Source organism: Mercenaria mercenaria, chromosome 18, assembly GCF_021730395.1.
Source record: "Mercenaria mercenaria strain notata chromosome 18, MADL_Memer_1, whole genome shotgun sequence".
Taxonomy (NCBI): Eukaryota; Metazoa; Mollusca; class Bivalvia; order Venerida; family Veneridae; genus Mercenaria; species Mercenaria mercenaria.
The window spans coordinates 55,269,106-55,290,014 of NC_069378.1; the positions used below are offsets into that span (position 1 = coordinate 55,269,106).

At 36.4% G+C, this 20,909-nt stretch overlaps 2 protein-coding genes across 2 annotated transcripts; one reads left to right on the forward strand and one right to left on the reverse strand.

Moving 5' to 3' along the window:
* The first annotated feature begins 930 nt into the window (after positions 1-930).
* On the forward strand, positions 931-5,664 carry LOC123539008 (BTB/POZ domain-containing protein 6-A-like). The gene is made up of 4 exons (XM_045323463.2): positions 931-1,193; positions 2,424-2,678; positions 3,528-3,714; positions 4,269-5,664. Exons 1-4 carry the CDS (start codon positions 1,075-1,077, stop codon positions 5,097-5,099), a joined length of 1,392 nt encoding a protein of 463 aa, XP_045179398.2. The 5' UTR covers positions 931-1,074; the 3' UTR covers positions 5,100-5,664.
* Positions 5,665-7,255: 1,591 nt separating this feature from the next.
* LOC123538244 (tumor necrosis factor receptor superfamily member 16-like) lies at positions 7,256-17,802 on the reverse strand. Its single transcript, XM_053530114.1, has 3 exons — positions 17,484-17,802; positions 12,079-12,189; positions 7,256-11,319 (listed from the first exon to the last, which is right to left on the reverse strand). Exons 1-3 carry the CDS (start codon positions 17,785-17,787, stop codon positions 11,087-11,089), a joined length of 648 nt encoding a protein of 215 aa, XP_053386089.1. The 5' UTR covers positions 17,788-17,802; the 3' UTR covers positions 7,256-11,086.
* Positions 17,803-20,909: the final 3,107 nt, after the last annotated feature.

Genomic DNA, 20,909 nt, shown 5'->3' on the forward strand with positions numbered 1-20,909 from the left:
ATTATCATTTTCCATAGAAAGGAGGCGCTGTTTAGAGACGTGTGCCTCTTTACAGCCAACGGTGGATACGGGGGCACTGGAAACCCTCCCCTCCCCGACACCCAAACCGGTGAGTGGTGCTTTTTATACAACATAATAATTGGCTGCTATGTATAGGTTAGATCACGTCAGAGTGAAACGAGCGGTAATTTTTTACGTGAAGTTGTATAAAAATAGCGGTAAATTTTGGCCCTATACTTGCATAATAATAGGGGTAAATTTTGGACAAGGGGTCTCCATGCCCGAGTGGTTAAGGTCGCTGACTTCAAATCACTTACTTCAGGCCTCACTCGGGGCGTTGAATTCTTCAAGTGAGGAAGCCATCAAGCTGGCTAACGGAATGTCGGTGGTTCTACCAAGGTGCCTGCCCGCGATGAAATAATACACAGAGGGGCGCCTGGGGGTCTTTCTCCACAGTCAAAGTTGGGAAGTCGCCATATGACCTATAATTGTGTCGATGCGACGCTAAACCCAATAAAAACAAAAAGAATTTTTGAACTATACTTGCATAATAACAGTGGTAAATTTTGAACACAGACTTGCATATTTTGGACATAAAACTGAGTAATTATTGCGGTGAATTTTATATCTACATTTTGCATGTAGCAGTTAGTCCTGGACCCAGACTTACAAATAAATTCTTCGCTCGAAAAGATAAAATGCGAAAGCCACAATCACAATTGTTTTAAAATGATTATTTAATTAGTTCACTGACCTAAATACAATAGACAGTATATGTGAATGTAAATTAACACCGCTTTAATTTTCTACTGTCAAATAAGTCTGTTGGTTCGTTTATTTTCCATTCAATTCATTGATCCAATAAAACAGATCAAAGAAACCGATGTTTGGTTCACCTGGTTTATACTGCATGCTTATTTCGTCGTTTCAATTTGGAATTCAAATTCTTCATACAAGCAAACTTAAAATCGGAAATAAATGATATAGAATCCAGTGCCTGACAGTAACCAAACGTGAAATTTATGTAGAATTTGTCCGAGGAAAACTGAAGTTGTATTATGAGTTAAAACAAACATGTCTACCAGACAACAGAGCTTTTTGACTAGACAGCGAGGAAATAGTAAAGGAATTTTCAGACGAACAAGTAGACCTACTTCTAATAAGTCAGCACCTTCGTCAGACAAGTCTGTGAGGTGAGAAATCTAGTTTATTTTTGGCTAATTTTATCATGGACTAAGATCCCACTGTGTTCAAAAAGATGAATAATTTGATGACATTCTCAATTTTAAATATAATAAAACAAAAGGAAAGTCTGCTGAAGAAACTGAAGTAGGTTGACAAGCTTCGCGACAGGTATAAAATAATAAATATTTTACCCGCTTTGTAGGCATTAGCATGTTTCTTCGTGTATTTCATTTATATTTTAAGTAGGTAAATGTAATGAATCCTACAAAGCTTTAAACACATGTAATTGTTTTATGTAACCCGACACTACGGAATAGATACCTTCTTGAAGTCACATACTGACCACTTAAACGCCAGCCACCAATGTTCCTCTAGATTGTCGTACAGATACCTGCTTGAAGACACACACTAATTAAACCTCCATTTCATCTGCCTCTGTCGTGGTACAGGAACTTCAATACGGCCACAACATCAAAAATAGATACGTACTGACCAGTATACCTCCACTTCACCCCCAACCATCAATGTTCCTCTGGATGGTGGAATAGATAATATCTTGAAGTTACACACTGACCAATAACCCCACTTCACCTCCCTCGATCACCTCCTTTACAAGAACAGTTATAATCTTGTCACAGAGGAACAAGCTAAATTGTAGTGAAAAAATAGTGTTCTGGAAAAATTAGAACGTATGTGGACTGCTCTAAATAAAACCTGATGCATACAGAACAAACACGTGTTACGACATTGGTTTCTGTCCACTATGAATGATCTCAGTAGGACTAGGAACCAGAGAAGTACAAATCATGTTATAACAACATCATATGCAAAAAGATAAGAGACTTTCTGCTGGATACTAAATGAAATAACAGTAAATAAAGTCTATGCATGAGAAGGTCCTTTGTAAGAAAGCTGGAAGGGTATTGTAAGCCAGACGGTTTAATCATGAAAACTATTATCAAAATGTTCAAGGTTTAATATAAATATTACAGTGACTTTTACACTAGATATGGTTGAAACTGAGAAACTTCCTATCTGCTGTGGTTGATCTCAACAGATCATCGCTGGTGTTAACATTACTATAGTAACTGTAGTTCCTTCTAACATCATTTTCCAGGAAGCGGACTCGGGAGAGAATTAAGCTTTCTACATATCAGTAGCGAATATTAATTCAAAATGTATCTTAAATATTTTTTTAAATGTATCACTGTATATAGTCATAAATATTCTGATTTCAGTTTTAACTTTAACCTTGACTGGCAGTCGGGTAAAAGTCTTGCAGAGTGTAACAAGCAAATGTTAGAAGCCAGTTTTCTCACTGACGTCATTTTCCACATTGAAAACGGGAAAAAACGAGAAATCATCAAAGCGCACAAATTCGTCCTGGCCAGCCGCAGTTCTGTGTTCTTCTCCAAACTGTGTGGAAGCCACGGTAGCGAGAATGTCTTTACTGTTGGTGATATAGCACCAAAAATATTCAACAAACTGTTAGGGTATGTACAGATAGCAAATCTAGAATGTCACTTTCAACGCGGCACTTTTTATAATATTGACGTTCCGCCATCAGCGCTTCTTCCTCATGCATTTTCCGCTTGTACCCGCCCAGCTAGCGCAATCAGTATTGCAAACTTAGTTTAATCATATTTTATTGTATATATATATATATACATATTTAATACACACATACAACAAGCATACATAAATACATCAATGTAAATATACAAAAGGGTTGGGCCAGAAGTTATAACAACATTATCGGGGGCCCTTGCAAACTTCAAACCGGGAGGTGCAAATGTCGGGCAACAATGTCCGTGATAACTGGGTAAAGACAATGCAATCATAGGTCTGTCATCACCTCCGATTCATGTTCGGAAGTTATCTGTTACTTATGGAGAACAGATAAATACTAGCAAGAAATCCTAGAACACTGGTCAAGCTAACAGACTGTCATATATAAGTGACATTCTGCTAAAAAGGCACCAAGTCTAACAGAACAAGTGTTTTCCAATTTGTATGGCATGCACGCATTCAGAATTTCATTTACACATCTACCACATGGTTCCGTTTAAAAATCTTTCTGTCGGGAGATTAGCGATATATCGCATATATGCTCTTCGGTTCTGCGTGTTTCATTAGGTACCGTTTCTACTGTTTCACGGCCGAGATACGATCACAGTTTCCTCTTAAAATCACATCATATATGGTAGGTATAATGATGTATTTAACAAAACCATTAGTCTGTTGTACACGCCTGCAAAATATAGACTGTTAAACACTTTATGACACTGAAAAAATGTGCGAAATATAAAAAATGTTATTGATACTGTAACATTCTTATTTAGGTACATTTACACGGATGACGTGGACCTCACCACTAAAACGGTGTTACCACTGTTGTATGCGGCGAAGAAGTACAAGCTTCAAGGTTTGGTGACGAAATGCTGTGAGAAATTAACTGCAGATATTGATACAGAGAGTGTGTGCACGTTGCTGGAACAAGCGCACAAGTATAAGGAAGTTGAACTGGAGGTAAACATGATTCGACAGGTTTTTGATAGCGATTCTTATTGATAAACGTTACCACTTAACTGATAGTAACACCCTCTTTTGTCGTCAACCCTGGTGTTCTAATATGCCGAGTATGAGTTTAATTTAGCGTGATGAATTGATGAGCGTCGAGTTTTGAAACAAATATACCCTATTCATATTAGCTCTAGGTGAACATGAAGAGTCGTGACATTAATTTACTAGGACTTATTTATATATAGTTGCTAAAAAATGCGAACGAAAGATTTTTTTTTCTACATTGCATTTATAGTCGGGCAAAAATTGTCAAAGTTTTGGTATCAGACCAATTACTTGTTAACAGAAGGCTGGAGTATGTTTTACAGTAGCACGAACTCTGAATTGAATTAAAATATCTTGAGAAAAGGGGAATTTTATTTTTTAACTTTTATATCTTCTGTTTATTTTTCATGAATTCTGTATCTACAGTATTTATTATCTAGCCGTATTTGCAGTCTCTTCAAAGATAATGCACACTGCATATATATAATTATTTTGTTTGTTTTTTTTTCTGGTAGAAACATTGTCTTCAATACATATTCAAGAATGCGCACGCAGTTTTACAGACAGCCTCATTCCAAAATTTGTGCGGTGTCTGTTTAAAGAAGATTATACAATGTGATGATCTCAAAGCAGACGAAAGCAAGATTTACGAAGCAGTCTGTCACTGGTCGGCGAAGGAGTGCAAGAGACAGAAACTGTCACCAACTCCGGACAACAGAAGTCGAGTTCTAGGTAAACTCATATATTTTGTGCGATTTCCATTGTTAGATATTGAATATTTCGCAGAAAATGTGCCAGCTCAGGGCCTTCTGACGAAAGACGAAATCACACAAATTTTCAGGTATTTTCACAGCAGAACGTCGCCATCTGTCGGTCCATTTATTTCCAGGAGGCGCGCGCTTACACGTGTCGTCAGGTTTGAAACTACTTCCGGTGCTTGGAATGTTGGGAATTATATTTTCGATTCGATCAGGTTTCAAAGCTCAATAGATATTACATTACACGGAGTGGTTGTGTATGGTTGTTTTACAGGAACGTCAGAATATGACGTAGCTGTAAGAATACTGAATAACAAACAAGAAATCATGGCACAAAACAACGTAATTATTGAGTCTAATGCAGACATAGAAATGTGTGATATCTTATTAAGCAATGCTATAAGACTTGACGCCATGACATGGTATACAATCATGTTAAATATGGAAGGCCCGCAGACAAAGCGTGGTGTCTGCGGCAAAGAGATGGTATATTACGAACAAATTCAGTTTATGTTTAAAAACAGTGGTTTTCCTCAAAACTGTACTTCTGAGAGAGAAGGACAGATACCAGGCATTTTGTTTCATTAACAGTTTTGTTTCCTTTGTTTGAATTACACGGAGTCATTCAGTGGATGCTTTTAAATTGTCATACTCATCCATTAGAGCTTCGGCACAGTCCCTGAACTTCGACATAGTCCCTGAACGTCGACATAGTCCCAGAACGTTGGCATAGTCCCAAAACGTCGATATAGTCCCTGAACGTTGACATAGTCCCAAAACGTAGACATAGTCCCAGAACGAACAACGCAACACTTGACATTCGAGACTGTTAGTTACGTTTAGGAAGGTATTCAACAGCGTAGAATTTTATTTATTACGGAATAATTTCAAAAGACATGTCAGCTACAGCGAGTTGAGAAAATTGGGCGTTGGCAGGATGTATGGTTAATATGAGGAACACAATTTCTGAAACAGCCATAACTTTTGATTAAGCCTGATTCCCATAATGATTTTACCAGATTTAATGTCTCATCTAGCTGTACCTAAAAATGATTCAAAGTATTGCATGTTCACTTTTAAGCAGTCAATACATATGAGCCGCGCCATGACAAAACCAACGTAGTGGGTTTGCGACCGGCATGGACCCAGACCAGGCTTCGCATCCGCGCAGTCTGGTCAGGATCCATGCTGTTCGCTTTTAAAGCTTACTGCAATTAGAGAAACCGTTAGCGAACAGCATGGATTCTGACCAGACTGCGTAGATGCGCAGGCTGGTCTGAATCTATGCTGGTCGCAAAGCCACTATGTTGGTTTCCCCATGGCGCGGCTCATATCTAATTAACCGTTTACAGTAATTAGCAACCAAATCTGAGATATCTTACTTACGGAAGTGCGGTTGTCCGGTGATTAAGGAGCCGGTCGCCCAACCCGGAGGTTACTGATCTGAGCCCCATCTTGGTCATTACCGCACTTAATGTTTTATATATATAACATGACTAGGAAGTGAATAGTAGAGTGATTAGAATACATAGCTTTCCTCAAAGATCAAGCCAAACGGTATAATAATTTCACTCCGCGTACATTTAGTGAACAGGATTCAAATGTCTAGCGGAATAAAATTTGTTCAGGACTAATTCCGGCTGTATTATAAAATTGAAAATATTTTGAAAATCATTATTCTTAAAAGAGTACCTAAAACTTTAAATTTTGGAAAAATTACTATTTAAAAAAATCTATGGTTGACTGTTAACATGAACTTTTACAAGCATGTTAGTTTAAATTTTCTGTTGTTTTTTTCTTTTAATTTAATTTCCATGTGGTTTCACATGCAAATAGTCCTGCCTATCAAGGTATTGATAAGGTTGATAGTGAGAGCACAGATCTACGGTCGTGAGTTTGATCCCCGGGCGTGACGTATGTTCTCCATGGGGATTAATAAACAACATTCCGTCTGAAATCATTAGTCCTCCGCCCCCGATTCATGTGAGGAAGTTGACAGTTACATGCGGAGAACAGGTTTGTACTGGTGCAGAATCCAGGAACACTGGTTAGGTTATCTGCCTTCCGTTTTGTAACTGAAATGTTGTTGAAAATGGCACTAAATCCCGTTCCTACACTCAGCCCCACCTCACCGAAAAGAAAAAAAAAGCAAATGCAAAAAAAAGAAGCCATTGATGAATACGTTATCCAAAATTATTCTAGGATCATTACGAGAGGAAATATATGACTGTGAATAAGTCGTCAAATGCATGCATATTGTACGACATCAAAAAATGTTTTATGTTATAAAACAAGAGCTGTCCATAAGACAGCCAAGCTCGACTATTCGAAATATTGTCACAGAAGCTGGAAATTATTACCCAAAATGTTAAATATCAAAAGAGTTTTAAGTTCAAAAGGGGACATATCAGAGTTATGGGACTTGATGCTATCAACTAGTTTTATAACCCCGAAGAAACATGTTAAGTTTCAATTCAATATCTGCATTAGTTTTGGGGATAGTAACTTGCATGTAAAACTTTAACCAGAATTTTCTAAGTCCAAAAGGGGGCATAATTTGCTCAAAATACATGTTAAGAGTTATGGAACTTGACCAGTGAGGTAGGTAATTGATCTAGAAAAAGAATAAATAAGTTCCAAATCTATATGCCTTTTAGTAATAGCTGTATGTACTTGCACGCAAAACTTTAACCAGAATTTTCTAAGTCCAAAAGGGGGCATAATTTGGCCAAAATACATGCCAGAGTTATGGGACTTGACCCAGTGAGGTAGGTAATTGATCTAGAAAAAGAAAAAATAAGTTTCAAATCTATATGCCTTTTAGTAATAGCTGTATGTACTTGCACGCAAAACTTTAACCAGAATTTTCTAAGTCCAAAAGGGGGCATAATTTGGCCAAAATACATGCCAGAGTTATGGGACTTGACCCAGTGAGGTAGGTAATTGATCTAGAAAAAGAAAAAATAAGTTTCAAATCTATATGCCTTTTAGTAATAGCTGTATGTACTTGCACGCAAAACTTTAACCAGAATTTTCTAAGTCCAAAAGGGGGCATAATTTGGCCAAAATGAAGGTCAGAGTTATGGGACTTGGTGCTATCAACTAGTTTTATAACCCCGAAGACACATGTGAAGTTTCAATTCAATATCTGCATTAGTTTTGGAGATAGTAACTTGCATGTAAAACTTTAACCAGAATTTTCTAAGTCCAAAAGGGGGCATAATTTGCTCAAAATACATGTTAGAGTTATGGAACTTGACCCAGTGAGGTTGGTAATTGACCTAGAAAAAGAATAAATAAGTTTCAAAGCTATATGCCTTTAAATGATAGCTGTATGTACTTGCATGCAAAAACTTAACCAAGGTGTGACGCCGACGCCGACGCCGACGCCGACGCCGACGCCAGGGTGAGTAGAATAGCTAGACTATTCTTCGAATAGTCGAGCTAATAAACAAGGGTCCACTTTTTAAATTGGAATTTTGAAATAATGTTTTGTGTAATATATTACAAAAAATATACAAAAGCACAAAAAACTTCAATATTTACACAGAAAAAAAACGACATTTAAATGAAATGGTTTATGTTGTCGCAAACAGACCTGTAGAAAAAACAGAAGCGATGTTTGAACTAAGTTGTTCTAATGTCTAGATGCGATACAACTGTGTAAATAAAGAAAGAAACCACGCAACACTTTTGTCACTTTTTGAATTTTAAATGAAACAGAGATGGCAAGTTTATGCTGTATAAAATACATAACAATGTTGACATGTACATATATTGCATTAAAATAAATAAAAAGTTAGGCCAATAAAACCTGTATTTACGCATTCCGATCGGGATACCAACCAGTTTCAGACCATAACGAAACCATCACCGTCTCTTGACAAAAGTCAAACAGCGTGCTCCCTATCTTCTTGTTTCTTAAATTTCATTTATCTTGGAAGACTTATTTATTGAATAGTCTGAGTTACTCCTCCCCCTTTTTACTAAATATTACACCATTTGCATAAAAATGTATGTGGGTTTAATTCAAATTTACAAAATGAAGGGAGGAAATGTATCATGGCTTTTTCTCACTCAAAATGAATCACTAAGAGGAAGAGCAAGATTAATTCCAAAAAAAAAGGCGCTGTTGAGCATCATGGTCTTTTTTCAACACGACAGCACCCGGTGCTAACATACTAGTATCTGTTAATTTTATTTATCCTTGGATTTAAATCCTATCTTAGTCCTTGATAAATGACAAGGTTATTGTTCGTTGATTTTTCCAAGCAATTACTGGTAGATGCATTTATGTTGTTTTCATCTAAAATCTGCGATACACACGTAAACGAAATGCAAAACTGGTCTGGTTTTAACTTGAAATGAGACATAAAACACCTGTTTTTTTTGGCCTAACGTGCATTCACTCACAATGTAACATTCATGCTGAAAATGAGAACAGAAGGCCGCTGTATTTACAACTATGGATACTAGAAACTTAATGAAATCACAATCATTCTGCTAAAAGTACTATGATAAATGAAACATCTTCTGCAACATATAAACTGTCGAGTCCTAAAAAGTCAAAGTAATTTCGTATGCGGAAGTAACATAATTAAAACTGAGAATGAAAATAACAAAAATATATTATTAAAACATAATTTTAGGTAGCGTTTTCAGTACATGTATGCCCCCTTGTAGTCAATCTCTACATGTAGTAAATCCCCAAACATTAATAATAAACATATGTTATAATACATGTACGTTTTGCGGTCATCTTAGTAGGCCTTAAATTAGCAACAGTACGTGTTACGAATTTCAATATTTTCTCTGGACAATAAGGTTATATGATAAAAAAATCAAAATCTCCCCCACCAGGTAAGTTTAAGCTTTAAGTAACAGTTCACTTTTTTCTCAACCAGTAACTGTTCCAGTAAAACATAGGTCAGCGACATATGGCGTTGCAAACATATGTCATGGTCAAATATTATAGAAACTGAGTTTGAACCAGTCTCAAAACACTGGCATCTGATTGGCTGTCTCGGAGCACACCCTTGAAACTGATCAATCGCAAGGCAGCTTTTCGAAACGCGTATACAAACTTATTTTTATAACATCGCAACCCCCTTTTGCTCAAAATAAAAAAAAGAGACATATATTTAATTTGGTACATATTTCAACATTAACAGCCCATTATCTGCGGCGTATCACAGATATTAAATAATGAAAAACAAAATAAGATACTTACATCTTAGTATTAAATTCATAATATACATAGCATGTTTTAGAAAAACTACATATCAGACTTGAGTATTATTTATGAACTTTGGATTTCTTCCTTATACCAGTGTTAAAAGTATGTGATATTTAACAAAATTTATTTATTTTCAATACCTTATGAACACAAGCTGCGTGAAAATCTTATCTCATGATTTTCTTATGATTTCTTTTTCCTATTTTGAGAGGTCTAATACTGTAATATTGTTGATACAATCAAGACCATTCCCAAGTATTAAAATTAACTTAAAAATTCCGTACATCATAAACATAGGTAACTCTCTCAGGCAAGTCTTTGAGAGGCATACGCCATTCATGAAACGACTATGCCTTCTTTCTCTGACGTATAAACTGTTGAACTGTTGAATACTTAGAGGCTAAGCTCACTGTCACACACAACACCTGAAACTTCTGGGACGTCAATTACACGTGACGCTACTTTGTCTTCTCTTTTGTGTTTTATTCACTCGTTTTTGTCACCAGAATCAGGTGAATAAATTCGTCACAAAAACACTCCCTATCGGTCTGTCCTTGGATGTTGTGACGTCGCCAAATTATAACTACAGAACCGTAAGTTTAACACATAATATTAAATAGTTTTCCTATTTGAAAGACGTACGAGCGAAATATGAAATAATTACTCGGTTCTATGTACACAGTATTGCGATTACACAGTATCGCTCCCACACAAAACAGCGACCACACAGTAGCCTAAACCAATCGCACAGTGTCACAATCACATTGTAATGCGATCACACAGTACTGCAATTCCACAGTACCCCGATTACAAAGTACCGAAAGTACACAGTACCGCGATCAAGTACGCGTTGATATTTGCAAAAACATTTTGTCATTTTTCATGTAAGTCAAAATGCCTATGAAAAACAGTATGAGCAATAACACAGTAATGATAAATGACCTCAAATTAAGTCATTTCTCATGATAAATATATGGATTTCATTTACACATATTCTTCATAAAATATCTAGCGCCACTTCTGTCTTTTTCTTGCACTGTGGCATCAGTTGCAACCAGTTGAAGTTGAAAGAACTTTATTTCATTTGATGAAACAGTTCTTTCATTTACGTTTTATAAAATCTATCACAATCACTTATAAAAGTATTTTCCAATCTCTATGTCCACCAACACCGCGGTAAGTCCTGACCTTTGGGTGATTCCCGCACTTTCTATAAATAACTTCCGGAAGTCACCGTTGCCGTCCAGTATACATGTATAGCAATACAGTAACAAAGAGATCTACGGATTTCGTATTGATTTCATCAACAGAATCGCTCTATTATGGACAAGTTATGTTATCACACCACGTGATTTTGTTGTTGTTTTGCCATAATTTTGGTTCTCCCCTCCGTGGAGTCAATATATAGTATCCTAGCACCGTCCTCGCGGCCTATGTTACGTAAACACTGAATAAGATGGCTGACTATGGCCAAGTCCCTCCGTTCCCAATCGTGTAACATATGATTGAAACCACTGTTAGTGTCATTTTTCTTCTTAGACTCAAACTGTGTCATTCGTTTATTGCTATAACCTGAAATATAGGAAAAAGTCATCCTAATTATCAACAGTGGAGACAGTTAAATATTTTTTGTGATATTTTTGTTTGCAGGCGTCCGGTAATTGGACGCCTAGCCTTCGTTCTGCGTCCGGGAACTAGCCTCTGTTCTAAGTCCGGTGACCAGACGCCTAGCCTCCATTCTGTGTCCAGTAACTAGCCTCTGTTCTATGCCCGGTATTCGGACGCCTAGCCTCCGTTCTGCGTCCGGTAACTAGCCTCTGTTCTAAGTCCGGTTACCGGACGCCTACCCTACTGAAATATATTTTTGTATGAGCAACATTCTCTTTACTCAAGTCAATAACTGTGACAGATACTATCCTGGACTTCTGACCAGTACCCGGGCAGAAACTTTGGTCAGTCTTTTGGTCACTCCAAATTTAGACGTAATAATAATTGTTTAGATGTGTGTTTTTACGTTTTCTCTTTCCGAAATTACCGGTAACCAACTATATGCGACTTGCATTTGCATTCTATGAATTATTTCCCTTTTCATGTCATCAAGGGGCTTTCGCGGCAAATGATATGGAATCGCTTCCACTAATCATTGTGGGTTTGAGCCCTGTTAGACGTCATTGTTTATGTCAGAAACTGGCCTGTCAGAGGTCGCTGGTTCCATTAAATGTGCCCGCCGATATGTATTTGACTAATTAACGTTGAAAATAGTTTTTTTTTAAACATTTCATTGCAGACAATATTAGTGTATCTCGAAAACAAAAAAGGAGATCTCTTTACCAAGTTCTTTAGCTAGCGATTTCCAGCTGTCGGACTGTGGGTACGACAAAACCTTTTCCAGTTCCTTTCTTTTAGACATCGGAAGGTCTCTAACACGTGACGTTAAACAATCTGGAATAGAAAGACACACATGCACATGTAAAAGCCTTTATATATAAATGTGATACAGGTGGCGATATCATCTAAACAGACCAGCAGATCTTATCTGGCGTTTGGTGACATATGGACATATGGACAGGTAACTATAAAGATTAAACTGTCCGCACAGCTGGCTCAAAGAGTAAAATTCGAAATGGACGTGTAAGAATTGGTCCCATCATCCGAACAGTACGTGCGATTATTCGCCAACGATAATTAACTTTTTTATTAGATTTTAGAAGGTAAATTGGTATATTCTACGGCAACAACAAGCAAGAGGTCACTTGACGATATGATTCACTGTCAGAAATGGTATCTAGAACCAATTTATGGTGACATTTTACTGAACGCCTATACTCAAGAAACACCGCTGCATCTTATTTACAATGGAAGGACGAAAATTGCAGAAGCGATTAAAATATATTATGGAAATGAAAAAAGAGTTCGCTTTGAAAAGAAGACACAAATTAAAACGAGTATCTTTAAATAACATTAATTTCATTGTAACAACTGTGTATTATTCTGTTTGTACATTTAAGCTGTTTAAAGTAAAAAGGGGTCACAATGTCATTTTGTTGTATATTTTATTTTCACTTTAAAAGCTAACGAATTTCATAAAAAAAATCTTTAGAACTATGAAACAATTCAACCAGGTGGTCCCATTTTTAACGTGACTACTCGCAAAGATACAAAACTGACAACATCTTTCTTTTTAATCATTTTTTACGACAATGTATGTATCAATATTTGGTCATCCATATCTGTTTTTCTTCACAGGAATGATTATCATTATACTGTCTCCATGAACAATCATCAAAATGATATAAATCTCAATTACCTAGTCCTATTTTAAAGATAAAACTCCGATGTTATAACTAATAATGTATATTGATGGCCCGTCCTTTTTGAGCTTTTGTGTCAATTTCCATCTCCTTTTTTCTTTCATTTCGTATGGGTCACTGATTTTAACATTCGTACACCTTTCTGCGGTGGCTGTTTTATCAAATTGGTCTATAAAAGCTGCCTTTGTGGTCAAAAAGTATTTATGGCTGTCTTCATATATGTGTTTGATATCGCCTTGAACCTATTTTAAATCATGCACAAAACAAACTGAATAAACGTGAGCTGTTCAGCCGCTCTGGGTGTGGACGAGGTGGAAGGGTGGGGTTTTACGAGTGAGTGTGTTATCCGAATCACTGCCGGTCGATTAGTGGCTATTGGGCCACGCATAAGTTGCAAACTTTCTATTCCATAATTCCCGCGGTTCGTTCTGGCGTAAAGACCAGGGTGGGCTTTGTTTCTCGATGGCTCTTTGTACACTTGCGACAAATTATTAAGAACTCTAATTCAGCGGAAGGGACCGGGTCGTACATTTTGGTAAAGAAATTGTTCCATTCCAGATGAAGGTGGACTTACTGTATTTCTCTGATCTTGTATTGAGAACTGTTTTTATTCGTTGTGGTTATTTTGAAACACGCCTTGTAGACGGACCAGGCTTTTTACGGCTATTTAAACAAATTAGGAATTCACTTTGATGACAAAAATGCTTTTCTTAAATTGCAAAATAGTATATCTAACTTCAGCCTATTATTGTAAATGCATTAATAGTGTGAAAGACTTTGAACACTCGATTTGCACATTATTAAAACTTCATAAATTTCAGTCGAAAAAAAACCCTGAGATTTAATTTCGCCGATACAAAGAAATAAAGGACGTAAAACTCCTTTGAACATAAGCGGAGTTAATTGGGCAAAGAAGATCTTTTTTGCAAAATATATTTATGAAATTATTGACGGATCGTTGCGTATATTTTATCCAACCGTGGAATAAACTAAGCAGTTTATAATCAAGTGTATGTTTTCTTTTCGCAAATGAGGCGGATCACACATAAAATTTTACGGAGTCATGTCGAAATGTATTAACATACGTAAATGTTCATAAAAGGACTTAATTTGAAAAATTTAGTTTGTTAAATAGTCTCTTTTATGTTTCAAAAGGCTCGATTTTTTAATTTTGCCTGTCTATTTATTTTTAATAATATAACTCTGGCTTTCGCATCAATTTGTAGCAGTTTTAAACCTTTCAAGTCCTTTGAAAATGATGAGAAAATGACAAAATTAAAAGCGAATGAAATATCTATTACATTTGATTTCCTTAGCAGTTTAGTTTAAACCTATTCATTTGAGATCAGCCGTGTGAGAGGTAGTGTAGGGACTTCTTACTTATAAGAGAAAGGGAGTTGTATCTGTTATTTAGGGGTACTGGCCAGGTATTTGGTAAAGCAGAATAAAAAGCTTAATGTAAGGTTAATTTTACGTGAAAACCGTGCATGATTTGAAAGAAAATGTTGATGGGAAGACGCCAGGCCTGTCAACGGCCTAGGCTGTATGGGGGGAAAAAAAGCTTTGATACGGGTCAGTCTCGTATGCAGACGGGAGTCGAGCTTACGACCACCTGGGATTACTTTTCTGATGAGTCGATCCAAAATACCAGCATTATGCCAATTTTCCTTCGAATGAATATGAACTGCAGACACGTTTAATGCTGAATTAAATAAAAGGTTAAATCTATAACAAAGAATTTATTTAAAAAAAACAACTTCATTATATAGCTCTAATTAAAAGAAGTTCATCAGTCACCTCAGACTACGTTAAATCAAGACACGAGATCACAATGCTTTTTACTAGTTTGTTACTGCTTACAAGTTTGTAATAATTTGCCATTTGGTCCAAAAAAGATTTTAAAAACCATTATTATACTTTCTTACACTGGAATTCATACATAAAACACAATGTTGTTTTCAAGCTACCTAATTCAGCTGAGGATGTGAAATTATCTTTTTCCGTCCCACATGAATAGCCTAAATGTTCCCGGAATTTTCAGTTCGGAATTTTTTCAGTACGCAATGTGTGAAAATGATCAACAGCTTCATTAAACCGTATTTGCACGACATGGTTCTTCTCATATATTTTATACGAGCCTGAAGGCTTATCAGCATTTCGCATACCGGATCAAAAAAGATTTTAAGTCTATCCAGAAAAGTTAGTATACCATTTAGTCATTTCAAAAAAAGCCGAATATTCTATCCGAAATAGCCCAAAATCATATAAAAAATAGTTCCTGTTTCTAGCGCAAGATTCTATCAAAAATAGTCCCAGATTCTAGCCCCCGATTCTTTCCGAGGAAGCCCCTGATTTTATCCAAAATAAGCACATATTCTATCCAAAATAGCCACAGATTATATATGAAAAAGACACAGTTTCTAATTTGAAACAGCCCCAGATTCTATCCGACCGAATGGTAAAAAAAAAAAATTCAGTACATAATTCTCAAGCCATTACTTATGTTATTTTTTCTGCTAAAAGATTTTTAAATCGTACGACAAGAAAAAATAGAAAAAAATTAAGATTACGTAAGGCTATTGACTAGCTCATAGACTTTGATAAATATTTTAAATGTAGTGAATTGAGCCTGTCTTTATTCTATGTCCAATTGAAGAAAATCTCTAGAATTGTAGTTTTAGAATTTTCACTTAAGTTGAGAATAAAAGTAAAGTTACGTGCCTACAGTGCCTATATGAAGCTACGACACTGTCTGACATACATGTACACTGAACACAGCGTACAGCAATCAAAGGGATAACTGTTTTTAAAGATGAAAGAAACATCCAACGTAAAACCGAGCTAATGTAAACACACTCTGTCTTTAACAAGAGACATTTTTCTTGTTAATCAGTAATTATTTACTTTTGTTCTTTGGAAGTAACACCCCTTTTGCGTGTTAAGTCGAAATATAAGGATGGCAAAATATAGTAATTGAGCCGTGCCATGAGAAAACCAACATAGTGGGTGTGCGACAAGCACGGATCCAGACCAGCCTGCGCATCCGCGCAGTCTGGTCAGGCTCCATGCTGTCTGCTAACAGTTTCTCCAATTCCAATAGGCTTTAAAAGCGAACAGCATGGAGCCTGACCAGACTGCGCGGATGCGCAGGCTGGTCTGGATCCATGCTGGTCGCAAAGCCACTATGTTGGTTTTCCCATGGCACGGCTCGTATCATTGTGTAGGAACTTTAGAAATGGCACGAAATGTTCCTATAAAATTGTAATTATTTAGATTTCGAGTAAAAATAAGGCGTTATTTTTTCACTCTTTATAGACTTAGTGCATTTGAGAATCTATTATACCCCAAGTAATGAGTATTTATTGGAAGAAGACACCACAAAATGTCAAAATTATGTAAAACAAGCGAATCTTATTATAGCTTATCACATTGTTTCAGCTCAGTTGACGAGTTAATAAACAATATACTATTATTGAATTAAAAGTATTTTTTATAGCACTGGATAACCGGGTGTCGAATCACGTTTTACCACGTGGTGGCGCAAATAACAACATATATATAATATGCTGATTTTATATTTTGCGAATTCGCGTTCTAGAATTTATGACAAATATGTCATACGGTACAGTATGTGCAAGTCGTAACATCAGGAACAACATTAATTAACATTAATTTACTCTAAATTGATTTCATGACTTTTCTTTTTGCACGAGGTTGACACAGAATCCGAAAAATTTAGTACATAACATACTAAAGAAAGATATTTTTCGTAAAAAAACATTTTTCACTGTTAAAATTCTTTGGAAGTATTTCTCCAGTACCTTTTACAAACATGTGAAGACAGAAATCTAAATTACAATGTTTTATGATTTTTTTTCTGTAATAGATTAGACAGGACGAGACATAGTTTTGGTTTCTCAGGTGATACAAATTTGTTACAAAAATTAGTAAAATCCATATGATAGACACTTTTTTTAGCAAAAACGATTACTACAAAAACCATTAAGGTATATTAACACTAACGTGCTACCTGTTAACTTTGTGACGCCGTTTTTAATAAGAACGTTCTTTATAATCCCGCTGTTAATAACCTAACCTATATCACCTATTAGAAACTGTTGAAAACAACATAAATACACTTCAGTATATACAAGTTATTATATCTCATGTAGACTCATAAATAATATTTTCAAAGGAATTTATTACGCAAACATTTTTTTCTCTTTGCATATTGCACAGGTGCATATGCAATAACTGCACAATTTTTACTCATTTTTACATTTTAGATCAAAGCTACTACCCAAGACAGCATAAGGCACGTGACTTACTGCAGGCTAAAAGCGTAATTAATTATATTCATGTATACACTTTTATGCATTTTAGATTCTGATGTTCTTACTATAATTCTAGTAAATTTCTACTTACATGTATAATTTTTTGGCGACTCATTTTCCACAAAAATACCGCTGTCGCCACCAGAAGCTTTGGAATATTCGACGTCCTCGTGACTGCACGGTGCTTTGTGACGTCTTTTCGCGCGAATCCTCCGCCAGTGCTTTATCACAACGTAACCAAGGAGACCGACAACAACTAAACCAAGGACGGAACAATAAACTGGAATAACATCGCCGTCGCCGTCATCGTCGTGTGTATAAACCGTCGGTGTAGAGCTGTTTACTGGTGGCTTAACTTCACCAGCATGCATACCTGAAAATACATAGATATCCATGTATGAAACTTTTTTTTTTTCATGATATATTCATTATTTTAACGACCCCAAAAAAGACACCCCTTAGGTTATATCGCATGACACGGTCGTAATAACTGTGCTTGATTCGAAATGCTTGATGGATGAATTGACTGATTGGTTGATTTTTTTAAAAAATCTGACTGATTGATTGATTCATTCATTCATTCATTGATTATTGATTGATTGATTGATTGATTGATTGATAGATCGATTGATTTTTTTTTAATTTGAGCGATTGATTGATTCGTTAATTGATTGACTGAATGATTGATCGATTGATTGACTGACCGACTAGAATGATATTGACTGATTAACTGACTAATTGTTTATTCCGTGATACATTATTTAAACAAGTGTTTTTGGGTGTTTTTTTTTTCTTTGTCTTGGGTTTAACGCCGTTTTTCAACAGTATTTCACTTATGTAACGGCGGGCAGTTAATCTTACCAGTGTACCAAACGAGGCATATTTAGAAAACTGTACATGTGCACTTCTACCTTAAATGAAGAAAACAGTGCCCCAGGACTGTTGTTGTTTCACAGATACACCTGTCTTACCGTACGGGAATATCAAGCTTTGTAATTAATCTATTTTTCTGTCTATCAAGCGAGGAAAATATGTTTTGAATATTACAAAGTAAACTGCAAAAACCGTCAATTAATTCATACATCATCGAGGTAACCTGGTAAACTCATTAGAAATACTCGCTAATCGCTACTGTTGAAAGGTTAACATATCTTCGGGAAACATTCTCCTTAGATCTAAGATGTGCAATTATTTTCTCAAGTTATAATATGATAAAAATTTTGAAATCATTTTTTTTCTGAGCGAATGATTCATGACAAACAAACGACGTATTATGCCTGTTTCAAGTTTCGAAAATCCCCGAACGAGTAAAGAAAGGCCTATACTTCAGGCATATCGTAAGAATTTATTCTTAAGGTTTAGATTAACGAAGTGTGTGAGGAGAAGGGGGAAGGGTACTGGGCGTGGTTTGAATGAAAATAATGATAGATCTAATTAGTTATAATGTTCGATTTACACAGTATCTCGTCCCGGTTTTGAACAACCCAAGGATTTATTTAGGCATTCAATATGTATAGAGGACCATGAGACCGATTGTTTAATGACCCCGTCTCACGCAAAATATAGGTTTACATTATGCGCACAAAATGGCAGATATTCATAATTTTTCGATTTTCTTCCGAACAGTGAAACCCGTGCTTGATAAATGCAACCCAGTCCAACATCTCAACCGCTCTAGCCACTCTGTACCAGTGCCAAACCTTATTTACCCGCCCTAGCTTATCTAAGCCAGTCCCATACCTAAACGATCCACTGTAGCATCTAAGCCGTCCGCCGCCTTAAAGAGCCACCCTAGCTCCACTGACTAAGCCCCACATCTAATAGTTCTGCCCTATAGCCTGTGAGCAAGTCCACCATCTCAAAGAACTTCCCTAGCTTCTCTGAGCCATCTCTACACCTAACAGTTCCGCCTTAGCCTCTGAGCCAGCCCCACCCCTCATATATCCACCTAAGCGCAAGCCCCACACCACAAAGATCCCCCTAACATGTCCGAGCCAGTCCCATACCTCACAGATCAGCCCTAGCATTTCTGAGCAAAAGAATGAATAATTCATATATTACACAGTGCAAGCTTCTAACGGAATATAAGATGAGGGCTCGCTTTGATATGTAATGTGTTTTCCAGATTCTACCACCCTTTGAAGTCAGAACTTGTGTTGGAGCAAATTTCCAAGATATTAATATACCTAGGTAACAGTGTAAGAGGCGATTCGTTTTGATATCGTACCATTCATGTGTCAATTAGTTTACAATTAGAGATTATATAACTTTATTTCACATCGATTATACCACTCCTTTTACATTAACAATCGGAGCAGTTTTCTAGAGAAAACCGATATTGGCACTTTATAAAGATGCATAGTCGGCTCTAAGCGGAATTTGAACCCGCGTCCTCTATGTGGAGCAGACGGCACCTTGAGCACTCCGCTTACCTCTGTATTGGGTACAAATAAAGTAAACACAACAGTTGCACGCGTTCCAAATTTCTCTCATGTACTAACCATTGCGTGTTTACAGCAACAACGAATGCATTTAAGATTCAGTTTCCTATTGTATCTTGTAGAAGAATCGATCTGCTCGAGATAGGCCGTTGTTGTGTGCTAGAAAAAAATTAATTGCACAACTAAAATGCAATTGATTGCATCAGCTCTTTGATCTGAGTCCTCTTAATCAAACAGAATTAAAGTCTAATACATTTTTTTTTCTTTGTAAATTTACAAAAACACGCGAACATATTCTTTTTCTGTTTTTGCATACCAACAAAAAACACGCGAACTATTTTTCTTTGACCGAGTAATTAGGCGAATAGCGGTCGATATGAACCCAATATTTTATTACCTCGCTGTTTTATGTATCTACATGTTTTACATGTTCGTTAATTATTGTTCTTTCCTATTTTATATCAAAGGCAATCCGAATATATTAGTTATTATTATATGACCCCGGTCCATAGTTTGTGCTACATGGTTGTTAGACATTATTTAACTCTTACCCTGCTAAATTTCTAAATGAACTTGTCAGTCAATCAATTTGGACAGTACCATTAACTGTTAAAAGGGGTGCTTACCAAAAAGATACTGATTGAATGGGGAACAGTGCAGATCATAATCAGACTGCACGGATGGTCTACGGATGGTCGCAAATGTGGAATCATTCGTGCCCAGCATGATGAAGGTTAACACATATTTACTGGGATAATAAAGAGAAAAAGCTCTCCGGCCATTTTTGTTCAATTACGTTAACGTGAACGTGTTCAAGTTCTGAGAGCGGAGGCATCCCGATTGAGGACTGGATGTGTCTGGGGAAATCTAGAGGATCTGGGACACTGTACCCTTCAAACTTTGGCACAGACACTTCAAATTATGTGAACCAAATTCTAACATATGACGAGTAATTTGCTGTGAAGAAATTAGGGCAATATGAATTCTCATTTGCAAATTTGTCGCACTGCAGTAATAGATTTGCAAACAAGGAGCTAATAACCGTTGCCTTCGTTACCAAAAGTAGCAATTTTCAT

What these genes read in the sequence shown, in the direction of transcription:
- LOC123538244 (XM_053530114.1), bottom strand. Translation starts at nt 17,787, where the DNA reads ATGGATATCTATGTATTTTCAGGTATGCATGCTGGTGAAGTTAAGCCA. An exon ending in GTCGCCAAAAAATTATACAT is followed by an intron (nt 12,190 to 17,483) that starts GTAAGTAGAAAT and finishes TTTCTATTCCAG; the next exon opens with ATTGTTTAACGTCACGTGTT. An exon ending in ATCGCTAGCTAAAGAACTTG is followed by an intron (nt 11,320 to 12,078) that starts GTAAAGAGATCT and finishes CCTATATTTCAG; the next exon opens with GTTATAGCAATAAACGAATG.
- LOC123539008 (XM_045323463.2), top strand. Translation starts at nt 1,075, where the DNA reads ATGTCTACCAGACAACAGAGCTTTTTGACTAGACAGCGAGGAAATAGT. An exon ending in TCGTCAGACAAGTCTGTGAG is followed by an intron (nt 1,194 to 2,423) that starts GTGAGAAATCTA and finishes TTCTGATTTCAG; the next exon opens with TTTTAACTTTAACCTTGACT. An exon ending in ATAAGGAAGTTGAACTGGAG is followed by an intron (nt 3,715 to 4,268) that starts GTAAACATGATT and finishes TTTTTCTGGTAG; the next exon opens with AAACATTGTCTTCAATACAT.